This window comes from Petaurus breviceps, unplaced genomic scaffold (assembly GCF_028583685.1).
Source record: "Petaurus breviceps papuanus isolate PSGF00001 unplaced genomic scaffold, PetGlider_PUasm1.0 128, whole genome shotgun sequence".
Lineage (NCBI taxonomy): Eukaryota > Metazoa > Chordata > Mammalia > Diprotodontia > Petauridae > Petaurus > Petaurus breviceps.
Genome location: NW_027185664.1, coordinates 10,293,677 through 10,317,726, shown reverse-complemented (window position 1 = coordinate 10,317,726; position 24,050 = coordinate 10,293,677). Strand labels below are relative to the sequence as shown.

Below are 24,050 nucleotides of genomic sequence, written 5' to 3'. Positions count from 1 at the left end.
TCATATCATATCATATCATATCATATCATATCATATCATATCATATCACATCACATCAGAGCATGACAAAACAAAACAAAACCAAAAGCTCCAAAGAAATTGTCTTAAGATCTGAGGGAAAAGAATATCACCAACTGGGAGGACCAGAAAAGGCTTTATGGAGAGGCAGACTTTAAAGGATTGTTGGGAATTCAATGGGCAAAGTAAAGGAAGGAGGCTATTCCAAGCTTAGAGATGGAAGCAGGAGAGTGCATTTCATGCCCAGTTTGGGGAATGAGTGTGAGGGATGGCAGAGGATGACCCAGTTCAGCTGAAGCACAAAGTACCTGGAGGGCAGTAATATAAAATAAGCATGGAAAAGTAATTCCCCCCACCCCTACCTCTTCCCACTTTGTGGAGAAGTTTGAATGCCAAGCAAAAGAGTTTGAATTTTACTCAGAAGCCAAAATGGTGCCACTGTAGGGTTTCTTAATTTTATTTTTTTGAGCAGAGGAGTAAGGACCAGATCTGGGCATAAGAAAAATTATACTGACTATGGTTTGAAGGGTGGGGGGAGTCAGGAGTGAGAAGAGAAAAAGGAGGCAAGGAGACCTGCTAGAAAGCTCTTGGCCATAATGAGATCCTTTAAGAGGTTGGTAGACTAGATGGGAGACTAGAGAGTTATCAACTTTTGCATAAAGTTCATGGCAAAGCATAGTCTGGATCCAGAGTTGGAGTCTTCTGCAGACATCCACTGGGATGGCATGAGCTTTAGTGCCCTATCTTGCTCACAAAAGGTGCATGATGCCATTTTAAGCTGGGGCTCCTTAGAAGGATGGAATGTTACAGCTGGAAAGGATCTTAAGATCATCAACTAGGTCATCTCCCTCAGCTTACAAATGGCACAACTGATCAGAGCCGTAACAAGACCTCTGATATCTGAGGCAACTTTGGTTAGGAAGAAGAGGGTAAGTGAGACTACAGAGGACAGTCCTGTCATCAGATGCAGCCATGCCAGGAAATGCGGTGATCTGTGTTGTCCCTCAGGAAATTTGCCCCATCATCCCATATGGATAATGGGAACTAGGCTTGGAAAGAGGAGCAACGTGGCAATTTGGAGGGTTAGCTCAGTGACATCCTGCTTAGTGAAAGGAGATGAAAAGAATGCCAGAGGGCTTTGAAGAAGGAGCACATTCTTCTCACGATCTAGTGTGATAATATTTGTAAAGCACTTAGCACAGTGCCTGGCATACAGTAGGTGCTTAATAAATGTAAACTATCTTTCCCTTCTCACCCCTCTCAGAGGAAACCAAGTTCCCATGGATGTTTGCACACTGGGACAAATACTTTCCTAGTTACAGCTTTAAATTTGGGTCTCAGAGAAGTCCCACTTCTGGGCAGTGTTGTGCAGCGGAAAGAACACTTTATTTGGAGGGAGAAAACTTAGGTTTGAATCATGCTTCTACTACTTTACTGTGTGACCTTGAACAAGTCACTTAACCTTTCTGAGCTTCACTTTCCTCACCTATAAAATGAAAGGGTGGTACTAGAAGGCCTCTAAAGTGCTTTCCAGAACTAGATCAATGATCCCATGACCTTACACAGACTTTGCTGGAACCATTAGAAGGTAGCAGTAACTGCGATGAGTGGCTGACATTCATGGCCTGAAGCTTAGCAATGCCAGCTATGATAAAGATCATACTCCATAATTATCTGTCACATACCAGGGAGCTAGCTGAGTAGAGGCATCAGGGAACCTAAAGCCTAGGTTATCCAGGCAAGGCATAGACCTCTCTCCTCTTCCCTCTCCTTCTGCCCCAGCCCCTGAAGCACTAGTTGACCTTGGGGGTGGTTCTCTCAAATACCAAGCCTGTCTTCCCCCCATGGTCCTATGGCCACTCTACCTCTGTCTCAGAGTTCTTGTCCAACTGGATTACTAACCATGTGTTCCCACACTACCATCAGTGAATCAGTCATTAAACATCTGATAAGCATCTACTTTTACTCTGTATTGTGCTAAGTGCTCTGGATACAAAGAGAGGAAAAAGAAAGTCCCTGCTCTCAAGGAATTCAGTGTCTAATAGGGGAGACAACAGGCAAACAGCTATGTACAAACAAGCTACACAGGATAAATAGGAAATTATCAATAGAGAAAAGACATTAGAATTAAGAGGGATTGGGAAAGACTTCCTACAGAATATGGGATGTTAGCTGGGTTCTAAAGGAAGCCAGGTAAGATAAATTATGATTTTCTACTATATTAATAAGCAATTATTAAATTGGGATCCAGGTTTTTCTTTTTTTTTTATTCCTCATTCAGGGACCAGCCACTATAGGTCAATCAGCCAATCTCTTCCTGAAGGCAAGACTAGTAGAGGAGATTGCCCTAATCCTTGGGGTACAGGCTCCTTTTCTACGTTCTTCATATACAGTAATATTAGTAAGCAATGCTATTCCATTATGTTCACATACCACAATTTGTTTAGTCATTCTTTAAGTGGACAAATGATTTTATTTTTCTTAAAAATTCTATTGGTTTATGCCCTTGAATTCCAGATATACAGTACCCCTTTCCTCTAATGAGAGTCATCTCTTATTTCAAAGAATAAAACTAGAGAAAAAAAGCATTTCATCAAAACTAAGCAGAATATGAACTGAGTCTGACAGCATATGCAGTTTTCCACACCCAAAAACTCCATGTCCCTCTTGTGCATTATAATTATGTGGCCAAAGAAATTGTTTATGTTATTGAAACTCCAACAAACTTTGCTATCCAGTTGGTCAACATAATTATGCTGCCATTTATAAATTGCTACTGGAGATATATAGTATATGCATGTTTGAAATAATGGGAATTAGAAGTGTATATAATATGCATGTTTTCATATATACATATAATTGCATGTCTGTGATGTTACACCCAAAACAATTCATAAATAGATTTGAGATGTCATATTTGGTTTCGTTATTTCAAACTAGTGGAGACAGACAAATTTCCCTACTTGAAAGAGCTGTTATAAGGAAAGTGTTTTGCAAGAAGTAAAGCATCATATACACAAGTTATTATTATGATTATTATTAATTATAATAGCCATCAAAATTCTTATAATAAAAAGGCCCAAGAATTTTTTCAAGTAGAATACAGCTCTTGAAGCAAAGACTTTCATTTTTAAAATCTGCATTCCTGGTGTATAGCACAATGCCTAGAACACAGTAGGCATTTAATAATGAATGTTCCTTTTTTTTTTTATTATGGAAAGAGTATGATGTAGCATCAGGTAACCTGGCTTCATGTTTTAGTTCTGACAGCAACTGTGTGACTAACAAAAAGAAAATTACCCTCTTTGAGCCTCAGTTTCCAAATTCGTAAAATGGAGTTGAACTAAGATCTCTAAGGTCCTTTGTATTTCTAGAATTATATTTTTCTATGAAAAAAGGATTGCTTTTTCCAAATTATTTTCCTAAGTGAAGGATAGGAAGAAGGATATAGCGCATTGGTGGCAGGAGTTTCCAGCAGATTTGACAGGGGAAATAGCCTTGGGAATAAATTGTAAAAACTTATCTGAGATATTTGGGATGTACCAGGTGCTTAAATAAGGTGTTTTAGGGGTTTCCATGAGTAGTTCCTAGTAAATATTCAACAGCTGCAGATAGTTCCTTGGAGTAGTGGTTGAAGCTTTTAAAAAATTGTCCTCTGACCCCAACTCCATTGCCACCTCCTCCATGAAGCCTTCCCTGATTGCCCAGTTGATAGTGAATTTCCCTCTTCAAGTTCCTTACAGCATTTTTTAACCTTTCCTCACTGGTCACATTCTGCCTTGAATTAGTCTTATCCCTTCTACTGGGACTGTTATTTCAGTTTTTGTTTACCCATTACCCCCTGATTTGCCCATAACAGATCATTACTCAAAATTGGCTTAAATGAGGACTTGATTATTGAAACACCACCACACTTCCTTAACTGTTATTCAAGTAGTCAAGGCACTAGTTATGATGCTATAAAGAAATTGTTACTTACTGATGATAATGATACCTTACATTTATAGAGTGCTTTAAGGTTTGTAAAATGCTTTATACACATTATGTAATTTGCCCCCTCATAATAACCCTGACAGGGAGGTGCTATTATTATCTCTATTTTACAGATGGGTAAACTGAGGCTGAGGGTTTATTCAGAATCACATAATGAATGTCTGGGGCAGAATTTGAACACAGGTCTTTCCAAACCAAGTCTACTGTTCTATTCAGAACAATCCCTACTTGTCTGTTAATATTTAAAAATATTTATTATATTATATATTTTATATTTAATATCTGTTATATTTGAGATAATACTTAGACTGACATGACATAAAAATAATACAGATTATAATTCAAGAATAGTTCTTGAAATAGCACATTTGGCTTCCTCTAAATATGGTTCTAACCCTCGAGGATCTTCTATTCCAAGGCAAGGGGTAGATAAATATAAATCTATGTCTCACAGAATTAGTATAAGGAAATATAAAAAAAGTTAGAATAATAAGTCCCCCCCCCTCTTTTTTTAGAAAAAAGTGCATCTTTTTTTTTCAATGGAAGAGAAGCCATGTAAGTTCTTGTAAGAGAAAATCCTCAACATGGAGACACGAAGACATGAGTTTGGTTCCCTTTTCAGACACTTCCTAGCAGGAAACCTGAGCAAATCACTCAGTCCCCTAATTTTGGTTTCAAAACCTGTCAAAAGGGGGGTAATAATAGCACCTACCTTAATAGGGTATTGCAAAGGTCGCTTAGTTCAATTTGGCATGTAAATCTCTTTGCAAACACTGAAGTATTGTATAAATATTTATTATTATTGTCATAATTATCTCATTCTCATTTTCTTATTAGGCTTAGAAACAGTCCTAGGATAAATCTTTATCCTGCTATTATTTAACATTTAATGATCTGTAGGCTATGAGACAAGTAGGTAAAGGAACTCCTTTTGGGAGGCAGGCCTGGAAGGCACAGCCGGCAGAAGCAGGCCCGGAAGGGGCCTGATCAACTCAGAGGGCAAGTCTTCCCACCAACCATAAGGGCCACTACCAGGCCTATCACCAAAGGGCTGGGACTGGAAAGAGCAAGGTAAGAAGCAAATGCAGGGGCCCCTGTCCTGGACAGCAAATACTCCTGGGGCTACCACTTCATAGCCCAGAAATTACAAAAAAAAAAAAAAACCAAACCCCTATCAGGACCTCCATAGACCAGGATAACAAAGTGAACCTCACCTGCTCCAAATCCCCCCTCTGTCCCTGAAAACATAGTAACTTGTCCCAGGGCAAAACCCTCTACAGTAAAGGCTTGGGATCCCTAGAGGAAGGATGTAGCTAGGGCCCTGCCTCAAAATGGGTAGAAAGCAGACTACAAATACAAAGACTCTGGAGTCCTACTATCCTCAGAGGGAGGAACCAAACTCAGAGGGAGACAATGTGGACTCCACACCCACAGCTGAAACATCAATAGGGAATGAGTCCCAAGCACAGAAGGCTTTCCTAGATGAGATCAAAAGGAACTTTGAAAACCAAACGAGAGAGATAGAAGACAAAATGAATAATTCTCTCAAAACCAAAATAGCAGAATTAGAAAAACATTCTAATGAAGAAAACATCTCTCTAAAAAGAAAAGTGTATGATATGGAAAAGGAGCTCCAAAAATTAGCCAAGGAAAATGATTTGCTAGAAACTAGAATCAACCAAATTGAAACAAATAACTCTATGAGGAACCAAGAATTAGTCAAACAAAACAACAAGAATGAAAAATTAGAAAAAGAGGTAAAATACCTCAAAGAAAAAATAACTGACCTGGAAAACAGATCCAGGAGAGATAATCTGAGAATCATAGGCCTACCAGAAAATCGTGATGAAAAAATGAGCCTGGACAACATTCTCCAAGAGCTCGTTAAGGAAAATTGTCCTGAGATGCTAGAACCTGAGGGTAAAATAGAAATAGAGAGAATCCACTGGACACCTACTGAAAGAGATCCCAAACTGAAAAGTCCTCGAAATGTTGTGGCCAAACTCCAGAACTACCAGATAAAAGAAAATGCTTCAAGTGGCCAGAAAGAAACAATTCAAATACCGAGGGTCCACAGTGAGGATAGCACAGGATTTTGCAGCCTCTACATACAATTTTCCAGAAGGCAAAAGAGATTGGGTTACAACCAAGGATCACATACCCAGTGAGACTGAGCATATTCTTCCAGGCAAAGAGACATATTCAATGATATAACAGAGTTCCAGAACTTCTTGATAAAAAAGCCAGAACTCAATGGAAAATTCAACCTCCAATTACGAGATGCAACAGTGACATAGAAAGGTAAACAAGAAAAACACACACGCACACCCTGCTATTTGATAAGAGTAAACTGGTTATAGACAAGTAGAGGGTATGAGTATAAAATACACAAAATGATGATTAAAAAAATCTTATTTAGAGCTACAAAGGAATTGCAATGGAAGAAAAGGAATGAATGAGTGGAAAAGGGTAAATTATGCCACACAAAGAGGCATAAAAACTGTATAGAAGAGGAAAAGAAGGGAGATGGGAAGCATATAAGCATTTCCCTCATTGGTTCTGGTGCAAGGAGGAAATAACAACCAGTTAAGCATAGGACTCTATGGAGAAGTAATGCAAAAAGTATCATTTTAGAGGGAAAGAGGGGAGGGAGAGGAGCTTTGCAGGAGATTTGTTCCTGTCACTTTTGGTGCAAAGAAGAAATAACATACTTCATTAAGAATAAAAATATCCTACAGGCAGTAGGAGGGGGGAAGGGCTATGAAAGGGGGGGAGGTGGTTAGTAGGGAGGAAAGAAGTAAGGGGAAAGGGAAGGTAAAGGGAGGGGGGCTGATAAGGGAATACTGAGGGAGGCGGTGGTAAAAAGGAAAACTATTAAGGGGGGGAAGGAAGAAGGGGTGGAAATTTGAACATTAACAGGGGAGGGAATAGGATGGAGGGGAAGAAATAGATAACAATCATAACTGTAAATGTGAATGGAATGAACTCTCCCATAAAACGGAGAAGGATAGCAGAATGGATTAGAAAGCATAATCCTACAATATGCTGTTTACAGGAAACACATTTGAAACAGAGGGATACACACAAGGTAAAGGTAAAAGGCTGGAGTAAAATATATCATGCCTCAGCTAAAGTAAAAAAAGCAGGGGTAGCAATCGTTATCTCAGATAAAGCAAAAGCAAAAATTGACCTAATTAAAAGAGATAAGGAAGGAAACTATATCCTGTTAAAAGGCATCATCGAGAATGAAGCAATATCATTACTTAACATATATGCACCAAGTGGTATAGCATCCAAATTCCTAGAGGAGAAGGTAAAGGAATTAGAGGAAAAAATAGATAGCAAAACTATACTAGTGGGAGACCTTAATCTCTCCCTCTCTGAACTTGATAAATCTAACCTCAAAATAAACAAGAAAGAAGTTAAGGAGGTGAACAGGATTTTAGAGAGGATAGGTATGATAGATCTCTGGAGAAAACTGAATGGGGATAAAAAGGAATATACTTTCTTTTCAGCGGTTCATGGCACATACTCAAAAATTGACCACATTCTAGGGCATAAAAACCTCACAATTCTATGCAGTAAGGCAGAAATATTAAATGCATCCTTCTCAGATCATGAGGCAATAAAAATTATATGCAATAAAGGAACTTGTTTTGTTTTGTTTTTACAGTTTGTTGTTTTTTTTTTTTTTTGTAGCTCTTTTGCCATTAGGCAGGCTTATGAAAGGTCAGTCATGTTTCCCATTAGATATTGGATTGGTTTGCATTTTAATTTTGCTTAATTAAATTGTTCAGAATGTCCCATTCTGAAAGTGTAGCCCACAATGGAGAAAGATTATTATGTAACTTGATCCGCCCCTGGATAGATTCATCATTGCTAACTTAATAATTATGACTAGTCTTTCCTAATATATAAGCAGGTATAAAAGGAACTGGACAAAATGGCAAATATTTTTGAGCCCAAGTTTTTGATACTGGTGGCTCCAGAATGGAAGGGAAATATAGAAAACGTCCTATGGACATCGAACAACCTGAAATCCGGCTGGTGAGTAGCAGCTGTAATAATTCCACGTCTTGCAAAGCCTAATACCTGAGTTTTCAATCTTTGGTTTTAAAAAAGCTAACATTCTAAAAAGGAGAAGTCTACAGTTATTGCAGTTCTTTGTACTACATGTATATAATATGGTGGAAAGTAATGGAAGTATGGTGGAAAGGATTGGATATAAGGAAGTCTGGGTTCTAGTTTTTATTCTGACATCAACCAGCTCTGTTATTATGGGCATGTTATTTACTTAAGCTCTCTGGGATCCATTTCTAAAAGGAGGGAATTGGAACTAATAAATTTTTAAGGTCTCTTCTGGCTCTAACCTTCCATGATTCTTTTTGCTACTAATTGGAAAAGATTAATGACTTCAGAGTCGACGTTTTTAATGGTCTGTCAAGAATCAGAGATTTCTATGCATCCTTGGTTGTCCAAGAGGGAATCAGTCTTTTAAATAACTGGTTCATTAAAGAGAGCTCATTTAAATTATTTTTTGCTCTAATCTTTAGGTAAAAGGTGTCACCATGCACATGGCAATAACCCATATTGCTATGGCATCATGCTGTAAAACTGAGGGTGTCTAATCAAATATTCCTTGATTGCAGAAACAAAAATTCATTAATTAATGTAGTACATGCTACAATGATCAGACTAAAAGGCTACTGAAATGTCTTTGGAGAGACATTCAATAAGAGTATTCATTCAATAAGAACAATAGTGTGGATCTGTAGCTACAAATTCAACATTTGTTCCACAGGAGAGATGCCAAAGAGAGAAAGTCATCTCAGGGAATAGACTACATTCCAAAAAAGAAGCTGAGGGTTTATATGGGAGGAAAATAGATTGTACACTAGGGTGTCCCCAACAGGGGGTTTCCAGTATATTTCTACCTCTAGGACTCCATAATTTGGCTTCTTTAGGATGAACAAGTGTCCAACAGAGCATGAAAACCTTAGAAAACCATCCTGGCGAGTGACTTAGAGTTTTTACAGATGAGCTACTGACTTTCCAGGTTCATCAGCCTGAAGTAAATTGAAGGAAACTGAAGATTTAGCAATGACACCCTAGAAAGGCCAGCCAAGAGTATCTATTAAGAAGACTGGTGGATTAAGATCCTATGTTATTAAGTAACAGCAAGGAGTGCACCTGTACTTAATCTTCACTGTGCTTTATTATTTTCTCTCCAATTGAAAAATTTTATTTAAAGTTTTGAGTTCTGAATTCTATTCTTAGCTTCCCTTCTCCCTCCCTGAGACAGTGAGTAATCAGATATAGCTTACATATGTGCAATTATGTAAAACATTTCCATATTAGTCATTTTGCACAAGAAGATTTGGAGAAAAAAAGGAAACTGAAAAATAGTATACTTTAGTCTGTATCCAATCAATATTAGTTCTTTCTCTGGAGGCAGATAGTATGCTTCATTATTAGTCCTTTGGGATTGTCTTGGATCATTGTACTGCTGAGATTAGTTAAGTAATCCACAATTCTTCATTAAACAATATTGCTGTTACTGTACAACATTCTCCTGGTTTTGTTCATTTCACTATGTATTAGTTCATGGAAGTCTTTCTAGGTTTTCTGAAATTATTCTGCTTGCCATTTCTTATAGCACATAATATTTATAACAATTATATGCCACAACTTGCTTAACCATTCCCCAATTGATGGACATCCCTTTGATTTCCAATCCTTAGCCACCATAAAAAAGCTGCAACAAATATTTTTGTACAAATTGGTCCTTTTCCCTTTTTTTGATGTCTTTGGGATATAGACTAGTAGTGGTATTGCTGGATCAAAGGGCATGCAGTTTTTTTTTTCTTGTTGTTCTTGCTTTTTTGGAGGGGGGAGGGCAATTGGGATTAAATGACTTGCCCAAGGTCATAAGGCTAGTTTTTTTTTTCATGCACAGTTTTATAGTCCTTTGGGCACAGTTCCAAATTGCTCTCCAAAATAGTGGGATCAGTTCATAACTCTACCAAGTCTCTTAATGTCCCAGTTTCCCCACATCCCCTCCAGCATCCAAAACTGTCAAATTTATTGGCATATAATTGAGTGAAATAACTCCTAACAATTGTCTTAACTTCCTCTTCATTGGTGATGAATTCGCCCTTTCCATTTTTGGAAAGTAATTTGGTTTTCTTCATTCCCTTAAAAAATATCAAATTAACCAATGGTTTATCTATTTTGTTGTGTTTTTTTTTCAATTAAATTTTGTATTTATTTTTAGTTAACATCATTCATTTCCACAAGATTTTGAGTTACAATTTTTCTCCCTGTCTTTCCCCTACCCTCCACCTTAAAACAGTGATGGCACTGTATACCCCCTTCCCCAATCTGCTCTCTCCTATATCCTTCCTCATCCTCCCTCCAATTTTCCAGTAGGGCAAGATGGAGCTCCATAGCCCAGTGCCTATATATCTTATTTCCCAGTTGCATGTAAAAAAATTATATATTTTTTAAACATTTGATTTTAAAATTTTTAATTCCAGATTCTTTCCCTTCCTCCCTCATCACCCACCCTTACTGGGAAGAAAAGCAATTCAATATAGGTTGTACATATGTAGCTATACAAAATATTTCTATAGTGGATATATAGTGAAAGACTGACTATATTTCCCTCCATCCTATCCTGCCCCCCACTTATTCTATTCTCTACTTTGATCCCATCCCTTTTCAAAAGTGTGTGCTTCTAACTACCCTCCCCTCCAACCTGCCCTCCCCTCCATCATTCCCCCTCTCATCTCCTTGCCCCTTACTTCGTGTAGGGTGAGATACTGTATTTAGTGTGTATGTCATTCCCTCCCTAAGCCAAATTCAATGAGAGTAAGGTTGACTCATTCCTTTTGGCCTTCTTGTTTTTCCCCTCCATTGTAACAGTTTTCCCTTACTTCTTCTATATGAGATAATTTACCCCATTCTGTCTCTCCCCATTTCCTCTCATTATATTCCTTTCTCACATCTCAATTTCACCTTTAAAGTATCATCCCTTCCTATGCAATTGACCCCGTGCCCTCTGTCTACATATACCTGTACACATATATACACACACTCACATGTGCCCATAATACCCTTCTATATAGACATATATATATAATGTATACATATATAGAAATATATATGTATGTATACATATATGTACATTTATATTCCTTTCAACTATCCTCATACTGAGAAAAGTTTCACAAGTTACAATTATTGTTTTTCCATGTAGGAATGTAAATAGTTCAACTTTGATAAGTTCCTTATGATTTCTTTTCCCTCTTTACCTTCTCATGCTTCTCTTGCTTCTTGTATCTGAATGTCAAATTTTCTATTCAATTCTGGCTTTTTCATTAAGAATGTTTGAAAGTCCTCTATTTCATTGAATGACCATATTTTCCCCTGAAACATGATACTCAGTTTTGCTGGGTAGGTGATTCTTGGTTTTAATCCCAGCTCCTTTGACCTCTGGAATATCATATTTCAAGACCTTCAATCCCTCAGTGTAGAAGCTGCCAGATCCTGTGTTATCCTCATTGTGTTTCCACAATATTCAAATTGTTTCTTCTTGGCTGCTTGTAATATTTTCTCCTTGATCTGGGAACTCTGGAAACTGGCCATAACATTCCTAGGAGTTTTCTTTTTGGTATCTTTTTCAAGAGGTAGATTCTTTCAACCTCTATTTTGCCCTCTGGTTCTAAAACATCAGGGCAATTTTCCTTGAGAATTTCTTGATGGATGATTTCTAGGTTCTTTTTTTGATCATGGCTTTCAGGTAGTCCAATAATTTAAAAATTGTCTCTCTTGGATCTATTTTACAGGTCAGTGGTTTTCCCAATGAGACATTTTACATTGCCTTCTATTTTTTCATTTGTTTGGATCTGTTTAATGGTATCTTGATTTCTCATAAAGTCACTAGCTTCCATTTGCTCCAATCTAATTCTGAAAGAATTATTCTCTTCAGTGAGCTTTTGAAATTCTTTTTCCATCTGGAAAATTGGGCTTTTTAAGGCATTATTCTCCTCATTGGCTTTTTGTGCCTCTTTTGCCATTTGAGTTAGTCTATTTTTAAGGTGTTATTTTCTTCAGTCAGGTTGTTGAGTCTCTTTTCATGATTTTCTTGCATCATTCTCATTTCTCTTCCCAATTTTTCCTCCACTTTTCCTATTTGGTTTTCAAAATCCTTCTTGAGCTCCTCTATGGTGTGTAATCAGCTCATATTCTTCTTGGAAGGTTTTGGTGCTGTAGTTTTGACTTTGTTGTCTTCCTCCTGTTCCATGCTTTGATCCTTTTTGTCTCCAAAAAAGGAATCTAAAGTTTAATTGCTGTGCTTGCTTTGCTTCCTTTGCTTGCTCATGTTGCCACTCAATTATTTGACTTTTGAGCTTTTTGCCATAGTAGAACTCTGCTTCCAGAGGGGAGAGCTTTGTCCCAAATCACTGGGGTTTTCACTGTTGCTGGATTTATTAGTTGGTTGCCCTCTCTGAAGCCTCCACAGGCTCTGGCACCTGGTCACACACCCCAGGACCTCCACCCAAGACAGTGATCCAGATCCAAGCAGGTTAAAGCAAGAGCAATTACCCCTCTGGATGGTTGCTTGGTCCCCCTACGATCTGCAGTCCAGGAGCTCTGAAGCAGCCATGCAGTGGCGGCTGCACAGCTGCTGCACCTCAGCTGCTTCTTGCTCTGGGGGCAGAGGCCGGACTGAACTCTTGGTCCCCCTGTTCTCAAAGTTCCCGAAAGTTCCCAAACACTGACCTTTAACTTTGTCCTTGGCATTTATGGTTGATAATTCTGGAAAACACCACAGCCTCTAGTGATACACTCTCCCAAAGTCCCTCCAGCCACCACTGGTAGGGGCCACCCTGAGACTAAAACTGCAGGCTCAGGTGGGATTGGGCTCAGCTCCCAGTGTGCTGTGATGGACGCTTTCTGCCAGCCTGCTGGGCTACCTTCAGCAGGAGATTTATCTCTCTCTGTAACTTTGTATGTTCTGTAGCTCTAAAGTTTGTTTAGAATCATATTTTATAGGTATTTGAGGTGGTTATGGGGGGGGGTAGCTCATGGAGTTTTCCTGCTTCTATGCTGCCATCTTGGCTCTGCCCCCTATCGTGTGTGTGTGTGTGTGTGTGTGTGTGTGTGTGTGTGTGTGTGTGTTACAAAACCAACTTCTGGCTTTATTTATTCCTTTAATAGTTTTCTTACTTTCATTTTTAAAAATCTCTCCTTTGATTTTCAAGATTTCCAATTTGGTGTTTAAGTGTTGTTAACAGAGGTGTTGGAGATTTTAAATTTGTTCTTTTCTTAACTTTTTTTTAGTTGTATACCTAATTCATGGATTTTCTTTTTCTCTATTTTGTTGATGTAAACAATTAGAGATATAAAATTTTTCCTAAGTACTACTTTGACTGCATCCCATAAATTTTAGTAAGTTGTCTCATTTTTGTCATTTTCTTTAATGAAATTATTGATTGCTTCTATGATTTGTTCTTTGACCCACTTGCTCTATGGGATTCGACTATTTAATTTCCAATTAATTTTAATCTCTCTTTACATTGTCCATTATTGAACATAATTTTTATTGACTTATGAATTGGAAAATTTTTTTACCAAATGCTTTTCTGCATTTGGTTGTGAGGTTTTTTATGTCATAATACATGATCAATTTTGCATGTCATTTACTGCTGAGAAAAAGGTATATTCCTTTCTATTTCCATTCAATTTTCTTCAGAGATCTATCATATGTAACTTTTCCAGAATTTCATTTACCTCATTAACTTCTATCTTGTTTATTTTTTGGTTTGCTCACCATACCCCAGTCTTCCCTTCCATTATAATATCTCTTTCGTGCCTCTTTTATGTGGGATAATTTACCCCATTAACTCTCTCCCTTCCTTCTTCCTCCAGTGCAATTTTCTTTCTCACCCCTTTATTTTGTTTTTTGGGGTATCATCCCACCTAAATCACCTTATATTCATACCCTTTGTCTACATATACTCCTTCTAATTTCTCTTATAGTAATAAAGTTAAGAGTTCCAAGTATTACCTTGCCACATAGAAATATTAACAGTTTAACATTATTTTTTATGTTTTCTCTTTCTTGTTCCTTTTTTACCTTTTTGTTTCCATCAACTCTTATATTTGGAGGTCAATTTTTTTTTTCATTCAGCTCTGCTGCTTTAATTAGAAATGCTTGAAAGTCCTCTATTTCATCAAATAACTATCTTTTCCCTGGAAAGATTACATTCAGTTTTGCTGGGTAGGTATTCTTGGTGGTAATCCTAACTCCTTTGCCTTCTGGTTTATCACATTCCAAATCCTCTGGTTCTTTAATGTGGAAGTTGCCAAATTTTGTGTAATCCTAATGGTAACTCCACAATATTTCAAATATTTATTTTTGGCTGCTTGTAGTACTTTCTCCTTGATCTGTGAGCTCTAGAATTTGATTAAAGTACTCCTGAGAGTTTTCATTTTGAGATCTCCTTCAGGTGGTGATCTGTGGATTCTTTTTACTTTGTCCTCTGGTGCTAATATATCAGGGTGGTTTTCTTTGATGATTTCTTGAAAGATGTTGTCTAGGTTTATTTTTTTTTCGTTTTTCTTATCATGTCTTTCAGGTAGTTCAATAATTCTTGTATTATTTCTCCTGAATTTATTTTCTAGGTCAGTTGTTTATCCAATGATAAATTTCACATTTTTTTCTATTTTAAAATTTTTTTAAATTTTGTTTCATTGTATCTTGATGTCTCACACAATCAGTTTCCACTTGTTTAAGTCTAAATTTTAGGAATTATTTTTTTTCAGTGAGCTTTTGTATTTCCTTTTCCATTTGGCCAATTCTATTTTTTAGGGAGTTATTTTCTGTGGCAAAATTTTGTATATCTTTTCCCATGTTATTGACTCTTTTCCCATGATTGTCTTGTATAACTCTCATTTATTATCCCAATTTTTCTTCTACTTCTCTGTTTTTTTAAAAAAAATACTTAAAAAAATCTTCTAGGAATTCTTTTTTTTACCTGAGACCAAATTACATTTTTCTTTGAGGCTTAACATGTAGCCATTTTTATGTTATTGTCTTCTTCTAAGTTTATGCTGTGATCCTCCTTATTACCACAGAACCTTTCTATAACTGACATCTTTGTTTTGTTGTTGTTTGCTCATTTTTCTGCCTCTTTTGTGACTTTGTGTTTTTATGTGAGAGTTGGGCTCTGGTCACACACTGTTCCAAGCTTTTTGTGCTAGGGCTCTGGGTCTTGCTGCTTTCTTTCAATGGGCTTCAGGGTTTCACTGCTTGCATTCTCTGGAGGGCAGACTTCCCTTCTGGCTTATACTGGGGCATAGGGTTTAGCAGCTGGCCTGTTCCAGGGTAGGACCTTGATGTTGGGTTGCTATGGAAACAGTGTCTCTCTGCTGGTAGGCCTCAGGGGTGAGGTCTCCCTGTTGGTCAGCCCTGGCATGGGGTTTCATGACTGGTTAGCAATGGGGTCAAGGCTTTGCTGGTGGCATGTGCTGGAGGTAGGGTGGCTGGGGTGGGGCCTTGCTGTACTGCACAGACTGCTCACTTGCCTCTGGGCTGCTATTTTACAAGAGGGAGGGGCCTCACTGGTGGGTTGCCCCAGGCTTAGAACCTTGCCGCTGGGCCCCTGCTGTGAGACTGGCTGCTGCTGTTGTTCTTAGATATGGCTTGCCTCCCACCCCTGCCATGCTGGCAAACTTCTTCCCTGCTCCTAGATCAATTCTGAGGTCGTTTTCTAGTTGTTTGGAGAGGAATTTGGGAGGGCTTCTGAGGATTCCTTCTTCACTGCCATCTTGGCACTGGAAATTCCTACTGTATTATTTTTATAACCTTGGACTACTCCTGGGCTTCAGTTCTCCTTCCTATGAAATGAGAGTATTGCCCAGACAATCCCTGAAGTACCTCGCAGCTTAGAATTTATGGTCTATTGGCCTTGATTTGTTCTAGTCACTTTGGATCAAAATCAGTAAAGCTGTAATAATTCTATTTTCTATTTGCCTTGGAAAACCAGCCTGGTAAATGTGTGAACTTTTCTATACATGCACTCAATGGATATAACAAATATTTAAATTTTATCCGGCTTGAGCAAGTTAAAGAGAAGTGAAGAGCTACAATAGAACATGACTTTGGATATTGGTGATGATGGAAGATATGATGTCCACTTCCCCCCTTCTCTCCTGGGCAGATTTTTAAGCCTGTTGAGTGTGGTAGGAAGGCTCTCAGGGGTAGCTTATATGCCCTGGACTCCACCTTCTTGGACATACCCTAAAAATTCCTCTTAGATTACTCTCCAGAACAATATAATCTAAGGATATTTCCTCATTATAATCTAAAAAAAGGATTTCTTTTCTCTTTTATCATAGTAATGCCAAAATCTTCATTTCAAGGCTCAAGCTCATCACCACCACCATCATCACCATCATCTTAATAACAGATATTTATTAATTTATTAAATTCTTGTTTTGTTCCATAAATTAAAAAAACAAACTTTAAAAAAGAATAAATCAATAAACATAAATGAAGAAACCCTCCGGATATTTGTATTGTACTTTAAAGTTCTTAAAGACTTTACATTTATTCTCTATTCATCTTCAAAACAAGTTTATGAATAAGTACTACTGTTGCTATTATTTCCATTTTACAAATGAAGAAGCTATAGCTAAACAAGGGTGATGTAGTCTGCTCAGAGCTCATATGTAGCCAGTAAATCCGTGGCAGTATTTGAACTCAGGTCTTCCTGATTCCAAGGCTATCAACTACACCGAGATAAATATATCCAGAATTATTAGATCTCTTGGAATCTACTATTGTGTTTTCTCTTTGCAGACCTTCTCAAATCCCAAGGGCCACGCAATTTGCCACCCACGCTGTGTGTTTCATTCATTACATTGTGGCCACAGAGAAGCAGATCCTACACCATCAGTTGTGTGTACCAACCCAGGAGTTCTTGGGCATCCTGCACAGATTGCAGCCCAGAGGACAGAACTGCTATGCCATCAGGTAAAGTCTTAGGCTATACTATCTCCTCAAGAGGCAAATAAATCCACAACTGTTCAAATATTCTTGATTAAATAATTTAAAGACCACACTTACCTCATTGACACAAGAGGCGAAGGCATTTGTGAATTTGTACCAAGATTTAATAGATAAGATTGAGTGACCCAGCCTCTTCCTAGTATGAGCAGGATTCTTAGACCTGTCCCTCCTTGAGTCCTCCTTTCCTAACCCTGAGTTTTTGAGAAATACAACTTGCCTCCTTGTTTGCCCATCACTAGAGAAGAGGATGGCTAGAAGGGAGAATGGCTCAAGAATTTTGCCACTTCTACAGCACCTCTTGCATCTAGTTTGCCATGATTCCTTTCTGTGCTTTTAGGACAAAATGGAAACTCTTCAGACAGACATTTAAAGTGCTCTATGGTCTGGCTACCATGTCCATTACCATCTTGTTCTGCATTACTGCTTTTCATTCACTCTCTCTTCCCATCAGTCAGCTTGCTGGCTGCTCCCTGTTTGTGATAGTACAGATCTTATCTCTGCCCTTGGTAGGGGAATGCATTTCCTTCCTCACTTCTGCCTCATCGGTTCCTTAACTTCCTTCAGAGTGCAACTGAAGGGTTTGGCCTTCTCTAATCCTCCCAAAGGTCACTGTACACTCTCTTAAGAGTGCTCTGTCCTAGTTTGTACGGACTTTGTATTTACTTACTCGTCTATACATTGTATCCTCCCAGTAGAGGTAAGCTCCTTGAGGGCAGGAGCTATTTCTCCGCATTGTCAGTGTATAGCTCATGGATTTGCATTCAGTCAACATTGAATAAATGTTTCTTGAGTTGCTGCATTTTATGGAATAAATCAATCAATAGGACCTCTCCAGTGACTATCTCCAAAACGACTTGTAAACTATCCAGATCCTGCTCTTGTTCATTCCTAGCTTAAAATACACATTCTCATGGATTCCTGGCTTCCCCATGGTTTTCTTCAGTATTGTAAGAAGCTGCTACTATGGAAGTTGGGGGTGGAGTAGAAGTAGGACCTCCCCTCGGCTCCGGCTTCCACCTTCCCCAATCCATGTAAAAAGGGGACTCTAAACAAACTTTGGAGCTGCAGAACCCACAAAATGACACAGAGAAGCTAACCTCCCACTGAGGACAGCCCAGCAGGTCGGCAGGAATCCAGTGCAGCCCTCTGGGAGCTGAGCCCAGCCCCATGCCAAGGCTTTAGCCCCAGGGGGGGCCTGACCAGCCACTGGCCTGAGGGACTCCAGATCAGCAGCAGCTGTGGCCTTTTCCAGATTTATCAAAACACAGATGCAAAGGAGAAAGTGAGAGGTCAGTGCAGTCTGGACTTTGGGACCAGTAAGTGGGAGTGCATGGCTTTTGCGCCTGGGGCAAGAAGCCGCTGACAGTTTCAGCTCCTGGCCTGCAGAGTGTAGGGGGACCAAGCACCAGTCTGAGGGGTAATCGCTCTTGCTTTAACCTGCTTGGATCTGGATTGCAGTCTAGGGTGGAGGTCCTGGGGTGTATGTCCAGCTTGCCAGAGCGTGTGAAGAACTCAGAGAGGGTACCCATCTAATACCTCCAGCAACTGAGAAAACCCCAGCATTTGGGATGAAAACTCCCCTGTCTGGTGGCAGAGTCCTACTGTGGCAAAAAGCACAGGGGTCAAGTGACTGAGGGGGCGACATGACCAGGCAAAGGAAACAAAGCAGAGAGAAGATTCCAACATTACACTCCTATTTTGGGGATAAAAAGGAGCAAAGTATGGAACAGGAGGAAGACAGTGAAGTCAGAACTCCTGCACCAAAAGCTTCAAAGGAAAAGACAAGCTGGTTACAGGCCATAGAGGACCTTAAGAAGCAGATAAGAGAAGTGGAGGAAAAATTGGGAAGAGAAATGAGAACACTGTAAGAAAATTATGAAATGAGAGTCAACAGCCTGACAGAGGAAAATAACACTTTAAAAAACAGACTGACTCAAATGGCAAAAGAGGCTCAAAAAGGCAATGAGGAGAAGAATGCCTGAAAAAGTTGAATTTGCCAGATGGAAAAAAGAATCTCAACAGCTCAATGAGGAGAATCATGGCTTCAGAATTAGACTGGAGCAAATGGAAGCTAATGATTTTATGAGAAATCAAGATGCTGTTAAACAGATCCAAACAAATGAAAGAATAGAAGGCAATGTGAAATATCTCATGGGAAAAACCACTGACCTGGAAAATAGAGCCAGGAGAGATAATTTAAAAATTATCGGACTACCTGAAAGCCATGACCAAAGTAAAAACCTAGAAATTATCCTCCAGGAAGTTCTCAAAGAAAACTGCCCTGATGTTTTAGAATCAGAGGGCAAAATAGAGGTTGAAAGAATCCACCAATCACCTCCTGAAAAAGATCCCAAAAAGAAAACTCCTAGGAATATTATAGCCAGGTTCTGGAATTCCCAGGTTAAGGAGAGAATATTATAAGCAGCCAGGAAGTAACAATTTGAATATTGTGGAAACACAATCAGGATAACCCAGGATCTGGCAGCTTCTACACTGAGGGATAGAAAGGCTTAGAATATGATATTCCAGAGGTCCAAGGAGCTGGGATTAAAACCAAGAGTCACCTACCCAGCAAAACTGAGTATCATGTTTCAGGGGAAAATATGGTCATTCAGTGGACTAGAGGACTTTCAAGCATTCTTAATGAAAAAACCAGAGTTGAATAGAAAATTTGACATTCAGATACAAGAAGCAAGAGAAGCATGAGAAGGTAAACAGGGAAAAGAAATCATAAGGAACTTATCAAAGTAGAACTATTAACATTCCTACATGGAAAAACAATAATTGTAACTGATGAATCTTTTCTCAGTAGTTGAAGGGAATAGAAATATATATATATGTGTGTGTGTGTGTGTGTGTGTGTATGTGTATGTCTATATATGAGGGTATATGGGCATATGAATACATATGTGAATTTGTATATATATATATATGTTTACAGGTATACATAGGTAGAGGGCACAGGACCAATTTAATAGGAAGGGATGATACTTAAAAGTGAAATTAAGAGGTGAGAGAGGAATATAATGATAGGAGATGGGGAGAGACAGATTGGGGTAAACTATCTCATACAGAAGAGGCAAATGGAAATGGTTACACTGGAGGGGAAGAATAGGAAGGCAAAAGGGAATGGGTCAACCTTATTCCCATTGAATTTGGCTTGAGGAGGGAATGAAATACACACTAAATAGGGTATCTCACCCTACAGAAGAGTAGGGGGGGGAAGGGATGAGAAGGGGGATGATGGAAGGGAGGGCAGGCTGGGGGGAGGGAAGTTGGAAGCACCCACTTTTGAAAAGGGACAGGATCAAAGTAGAGAATAGAACAAGTGGGAAGTGGGATAGGAGGGAGGGAAATTAGTCAGTCTTTTACAATATATCTACTATGTTATTGTTTTGCACTAGCCACACATGTACATCCTATACTGAACTGCTTATCTTCCCAGTAAGGGTGGGTGACAAGGGAGGAAGGGAATGAATCTGGAATTCAAAGTTTAAAATCAAATATTCAAATATGTATGTATGTGTATATATATACACATATAAATAAATAGTAAAATAGTGTTGATAATATATATATATACATATATATATATATATATATATATATATATATATATATATATACTACTATCAATACTATTTTACATGTAATTGGGAAATAAGATATACAGGCACTGGGGCGTAGAGATCCACTGGAAAAGTCAAAAGGGGTATGGGAGAAAATATGGGAGAGAGCAGATTGGAGGAGGGGATATTCTGTGGGACTGCTATTTTTGGGGGGTGGGTAGGGGAAAAACAAGGAGAAAATTTTTAACTCAAAATCTGGCAGAAATGAATGATGTAAATTAGAAGTTAATAAAGCATTTGAAAAAAAAAGAAGCTACTACTATGGAGAAGCCAGAAACCCTAGCAAAGAAGCCAAGTGTAGTTCTATCTTTGATGACAAGTATATAATCAATTTTTTTTAATGAGGACTATGATTTTATTGATATAGTCAAACCATAGTTAGGAAATTCCCTCTACCAATGTAGAGCAGCTCATCCTCTCCAATTTATAGTCTTTGAAAATTGCCTGGGGAACAAAGAGATTATTGCCTTGTCCATGGTCACAGTCAGTAAGTGTTTAAGGCAAGATTTGAACCCAGGTCATGCTGATTCAGAGGCCCAAGCTCTATCCATTACACTAGGCTGTTTCCTGCACATCTAAAGCCTACTCTGTAGACATGATAAAACACTGAATTTCATACAAGTTTTAAGCACTGATGACATAATTTTTCTTTCTGCTCATTCTCCTAGGTGCTATATATTATCTGAGAAACCACTCAGGGCTCTGTCCCACATTTTATCAACTATTGTTGTGTCTCACTCTCCATGACCCCATCTGGGGTTTTCTTGGCAAAGATACTGAAATGTTTCACCATTTCCTTCTCCAGTTCATTTTACAGATGAGGAAACTGAGGCAGATAGGGTTAAGTGACTTGCCCAGGGCCAGTGCTCTGTCTACTATGCCACCTAGCCACCCTTATATTCTGCCAACCAGACCAGGATTTTTATATCAAATGGACTCAGGAGTAGTAATTGGACATGAATCTCTTCAGCACTGCCTTTGTCCTTCTAAGACATACCTGGCCCCCAGAAGTTCCACCCATCAAAGGCCCTTCCCAGTAGCCTCAGTCATCATGAGAACATATGTGGTCAGCTTCCGTGAAGGCTGTAGTCTGTCAGTCAACTAGTCTTTATTAAGCCTTATTAAGCACCTACTGTCAGACACTGGGCTAAGTACTGTTTAAGCTACGGTAGTACATTGTGTTCCCATGGGGCATCTAACCTCATCCCACTACCCAGTGATCATGAGGAAAATCCTGTAATCATAGAGTCAAGAGAAAGTCCAGAGGTCATTTAACCCAGTGTGGCACAAAGGAAGGAAGGCTAAACTTGCAGCTCGAGGACCCGAGTTCTTACCCTAGCACTGCCACTTTGTACCTGTATAGCTTTGCAACAGTCCTCATCCTCTCTTGCCATCAGGTTCAATCCATACCAAAGTAAGTGGTTTGACTGGCTGTCCTCTGAGGTCCTTTGCAATCCTGGACCTTTTACTCTATATGAGCAGGAATCCTTCCTATTGCATCCTTGACAGATGGCCGTCCAGCCTCTACTAGACGTACGGGGAACTCGCTTCCTCTGTACCCTCCAACCACTGAGCCAAGTTCTGCCATCAGGACTGAGTGGTACATTTCATGCCTCTCCCACATAAAAGCCCTTCAGAGACTTGAAGGCAACTGCATGTTCCTTCTGAGTCTTCTCTTCTTCAAACTAAATAACTCATTTAGCCTTTGTATGCCATGATCTGAATCCCTCATTGTCCTGGCCATCTCCTCTAGGAAGGTTTTGGCTTCTCAATACTTCTAGGAACCATGATTTCTTCAGTGTAGCTTCTCCACACTGAGACTCCAAATTCCTCCGTGGTTTCACAGTCATTCAGTCAGTCAACATGCATTTATTAAACATCTACTCTGTGCCAGACCCATAAGCACTGCATATACAAAGAAAAGCAACAACAACAAAAAAAAACATAGACCAGGCCATCCAGGAACTCACATTCTAAACAAGGAGACAAAGATGAAAAAACTATGCATATACACGATGTTTGTAGTGAATATAACAGATAATCTCAGAGGGAAGGCCCTAGCAGTGGGGTGGTGGGGCTGCATGGAAGAGGAGGCTGAAGCTTTAAAGGTCTCTTGCCAGAGGTATGGTTTCAGCTGAATCTTGAAGGACGCCAGGGAAGCCATGAGGTAGAGGTGAAGAGGGTCACACAACTAGTAAGTGTCTGAGGCCAGATTTTTGGCACTTTATCCAGATAGGAATGACATTTTAATCTGGTTCAGCACAAAGTCAGGAGTGTTGTAGTCCATATTCAGCTTGTAGTTACGTTTGATACTTCTGCAGTGTCATACATCATGTCTCCTTGTAACTTGTGAACATTCAGTTCAGTTCAATTCAACACACATTTGTTAAATATCTGTTATGGGCCAGATGATAAGGATGCAAATAAAATAAAGGAAACAATATCTCTTCAAGGAGTTTAAGTGCTAACGAGGGAAGGAACAAGAACATAGACAAATGTAAAGAAGAAACTAAAAGAGAATGCTTGCAAGTGGTTAAGTATGAGGCAGTGTGAGAAGGAGGAACTAGAAGTTTAGAAGGTCAGGAAAGGTTTCATGCAGTCACTGGTAGGGCTTGAGCTGCATCTCATAGCAAGAGAGAGATTCTAGGACTGAGAAGCGAGAGGGCAGTGTGATCCAGACACTGGGGACAGCCAGTGAAAAGGCTGATGGGAGATAAAGTGTTGGGTGCGAGGAATAAAGGGAAAAGGCTATCTTAGCTGGGCTGCAGAGTGAGGGAAAGTGAATTATGTGCACTGAGGCTTGAAAGATAGGTTGAAACAGTAGAGTAAAGAGGTTTAAAAGGTAGATAATTTATATCTTAAGAGGCAATAAGGAGTGAAAGGGTTCATTGAGTAGAGGAATTGACTTGGTCACATCTCCATCTCAACTTCGGAAACCCTGGGGACCTCTACTAGAGTTCTCCCTCTAGATTAATCAATTTATTTCCTTCTTTTCAGGGAAGAGAAAATCACTGGTCCCTGTTAAAAATATTTTTGGCCTGTCTCTTGGCTTGTGTAATTACGACAACAATTGGAGTGCTCATACTGAGTCTGGTGAGGAGTACCAATGCTAAAAATGCTGAAATTATTGTCCAGGTCCCACAAAGTCCCACAGCTGACACACCTAAAGAGACTGCAACAACGGGGGGAGTTATCACCACTTCCACATATATGACCTCAGAGGCCACGAAAAAAGCCACCATCATCAGTACAAGCACTCCTGAGACCACCTCAGAGACCACCACAACAGCCACCACCATCACAACTCCTGCTCCTGAGACCACCTCAGAGGC

At 39.2% G+C, this 24,050-nt stretch overlaps 1 protein-coding gene across 1 annotated transcript in view; it reads left to right on the top strand.

The window, feature by feature from the left end:
- The window catches only part of LOC138172320 (uncharacterized), a 56,320-nt gene that overhangs the window by 31,085 nt on the left and 1,185 nt on the right, over nucleotides 1-24,050 (top strand). Inside the window, exon 11 of the mRNA XM_069102047.1 lies at nucleotides 16,880-17,053. Coding sequence (XP_068958148.1) covers nucleotides 16,880-17,053 — 174 coding nt within the window. The remainder of the gene's footprint in view (nucleotides 1-16,879; nucleotides 17,054-24,050) is intronic.